General features: G+C 30.8%; 1 protein-coding gene across 1 annotated transcript; it reads left to right on the top strand.

Annotated features, from left to right (window-relative positions):
* On the top strand, positions 1-1,160 carry LOC115235580 (dTTP/UTP pyrophosphatase). The gene is made up of 4 exons (XM_029807476.1): positions 1-262; positions 384-622; positions 685-831; positions 908-1,160. The coding sequence occupies exons 1-4, from the start codon at positions 173-175 to the stop codon at positions 1,044-1,046; spliced, it is 615 nt and encodes a 204-aa protein (XP_029663336.1). The 5' UTR covers positions 1-172; the 3' UTR covers positions 1,047-1,160.
* The last annotated feature ends 2,064 nt before the right edge of the window (positions 1,161-3,224 follow it).

Raw genomic sequence — 3,224 nt, 5'->3', positions numbered from 1 at the left:
ACAGCTGATATTAATCTGCATTTATCGACTGGTGCAATATATGTGTTTGTTTACGAATGTATTTTACACACCACGTGGAACGTTATTGCAATTATTACAATCAATAATCAAGCGAGTCTCGATTTATAACAAGAGTCAGTAATAATTATTGAATGCTCGTACGTTGAAAAAAATGTTAGAGTCGACTATTCACGCGCTAGCAAATGGCAGAGTAATTTTAGCCAGTGGATCTCCAAGGCGATATGATATAATAAAACACTTGGTAAACAATTAAATCATATAAAAAATTTTATAAATATTGTATAAATATAAATAAATAAGATAAAAGTTATGCAAAGATGATTCAAACAAGCTATTAAATTAATACGGATAATATTTATCAGCGTATAAATGCAGAAATAATACCATCCTTGTACGATGAAAATCTTGATAGATCCAAATATGTCAACCATGGAGAATATGTTCAGGACATAGCCAAATACAAAGTGCTCGAGGTATACGAGCGTTTAAAAGCAGATTCACCTCCATTATTGATAATAGGAGCAGATACAATGGTGACAATGGGTGATGTTATTTATGGGAAACCACACAACGAAACAGAAGCTTTTCAAATGTTGTCAAGGTAATAACTTGTGTTAAATTGTACCATGAAATAGCGTACAGTAATTAAATGTTCTTGTTTAGCCTAGCGAATAAGCAACATGTTGTTTACACCGGTGTGTATTTGAAAACGCCAAAAGTTGAACTCAAGTTTTATGAATTTGCGACTGTAAAATTTGGAGATGTGTCCGAGAAACAAATAAGAGAATATATAAAAACAGGTGATCCCATGTAAGTTGTAATGTTATTATTATTGTTAATATTATATTGCGCAACTTGTCTTTGTTATCTAAAAATATTATTTCAGGGATAAAGCAGGAGGGTATGGCCTTCAAGGTATAGGAGGCTGCTTGATCGAAAAAATAGATGGTGATTATTATACTATAACAGGATTGCCACTGTATGCATTGGCGAAACATCTGAATCGAATATTTTCTAATAGTTAATAAAAATAATAATTTATAAGAATATTATATTGAGCTTAGTTGTTGCAGCGCAACTAGTGGTATCAACTATTCCCATATTTCTAATAAATTTTATTACATTAACAATCTCGTAAATTTGCGAATTTATATATTTAATTGTCCTTCTCCCCCCTCTCCCATTTAACTGTCCTTTATAACAGTCATATTTAAATAATTGGCATGCTAATATTGTTAAAAATACAAAGCAAATCACTTATCGAAATTATTCAGCATTATATTTTTATTTATAAAAACTTTTTCTGTGCAATCTATATCAATATATAAAAATTTTTGTATAAAAAAAGAAGATTGAGTTTTTGATATTATACACTTATTTGCAGGCGATAAATATAATTTCAATAATATAATTCTTCGACATAATTTCTTTTTATTAATACTCACGAACTTTGAATAATACTTGGAGCTACATCTGCGCAGAATTCTTTTGGCAAAACGTTCACTGCACGGTCACATTTTTGCACGTCAACGCAATATATATATATATATATATATATATATATATTTTTTATACATAGTACTTGAATATTTGTTCTCAATAATTTAAAATCGTAACTCGCGGCTATGATAAAACAAGTAATTATATAATTACGATAAAAAGCTTCTTTCAATACTCACGATGCTAGATTAAATGTACACCCCGTCCAACACTACGATAACCGCGCACGATATAGGTCTGAACTTCTTCACTTCCGATTCCGTTAGAATACTGTGGTCCGATTTCTAAAATGATGAATTTATATTGCGCTAATCAAACATAACTGTCACGACGTGCATCATATGTGTTAATACCATATTTATATTTGATATCTGCGTTAACACTAATATCTGTATATTCAAATACATATGCCTTAATATCGCATTTAATGGGAACAAGCGCTCGAATAATTCGCGTTAAATGGTAGCCATATTACGTAACAATGCGGAATCTCGGAATCGGAACAGCAAATATAAGATACATTCTGCTTAAAAATATTTCGAATTATTTGATTGATTAATTAGAACAAACCGAATTTGCTAGAAACATATATTTTATCGCTTTCGTCTCATTTACAAACAATATTTTTTAAAGAAATGTTCAATATAAAAAAGAATGTCTCTCTCCAATTTTTTTTAAATTCACATATTTTATGTATTTCAGGACCGTTCTCATTGGTCAATCAAATGCTTTGAAAAATTTTTAGTGTCAAGTAGAACGCATCTATAGACTTATATATTGTAGATGAACTGCGCGCTTCCACTGAAGACAAGAAGACAGCATTAAGTGTCATAAAAAAACGATAAAGAATTAAATGCTTTTTTTGCCCGATTCTTCCTTTGTTGAACAAGAAAAGCATCTGAGTATCCTCTTATTATAATGTTCTTCTTTTTGTTTTTAATGGAAGCGCGACGCGTAGTCTATCTGTGTATATATTGTCTATGTTTATTGTTAGTGGTTTTCGCGCTTACTTCAGTGTGTTGCTCACACTTTCGCGCGTTTTTTTTTATGACGTCAAGACGTTTGTGGTGCTGGTGTAATCGCGATTAAATATTGTGAATATCGAAAACAGTTGATCGTTGTGATTAATACTGCAATCGTTATTTATGAATACAGTGCGATATCTTACTATAAAAAGCATCGGGCGATCGATTAAATTTTATATGTAAATGCATAATATATCAGATCGGTAAGGCGATAGTGTAACGGTTCTGTTAAATAAACTGTGCGCGATCGTTTCAAGTATTGCGTCAAATGTATCAATAAAGTTATCGAGAAATTTAATATCCGAAAATACGTAAGTATTGCCTGTTAATAAGCATATAATATCGAGAGTGCCGAGAAAAGTATCGGACAATCGTCATATTATGATAGTTCCGGTAAGCAAACTCCCTGCGGCTGTAACTCCAATTAAAGAGTAAGTATTAATAAAATCATAGAGAAATAAAATTACTGAAAATATATCATCTGCAGATAAACATGCAGTATTGGAAACGTTAAAAAAAGTATCGAGCAACTGTCGTATTATGTGCAAATACAGTTTAATGCGTCAATAGTTCAAAAAGCTGCGAAAAAAGTTCCATTAAATAAACTTCGCATGACTTCCCATGACTAGCTCAAAGTATTTTTTGTTGAATATATCAATAAATTAATTTAAAATATAT

This window comes from Formica exsecta, unplaced genomic scaffold, assembly GCF_003651465.1.
Source record: "Formica exsecta isolate Colony F162 unplaced genomic scaffold, ASM365146v1 scaffold11, whole genome shotgun sequence".
In the NCBI taxonomy this organism is placed as follows: domain Eukaryota; kingdom Metazoa; phylum Arthropoda; class Insecta; order Hymenoptera; family Formicidae; genus Formica; species Formica exsecta.
This window is presented reverse-complemented; position numbering and strand designations above follow the sequence as displayed.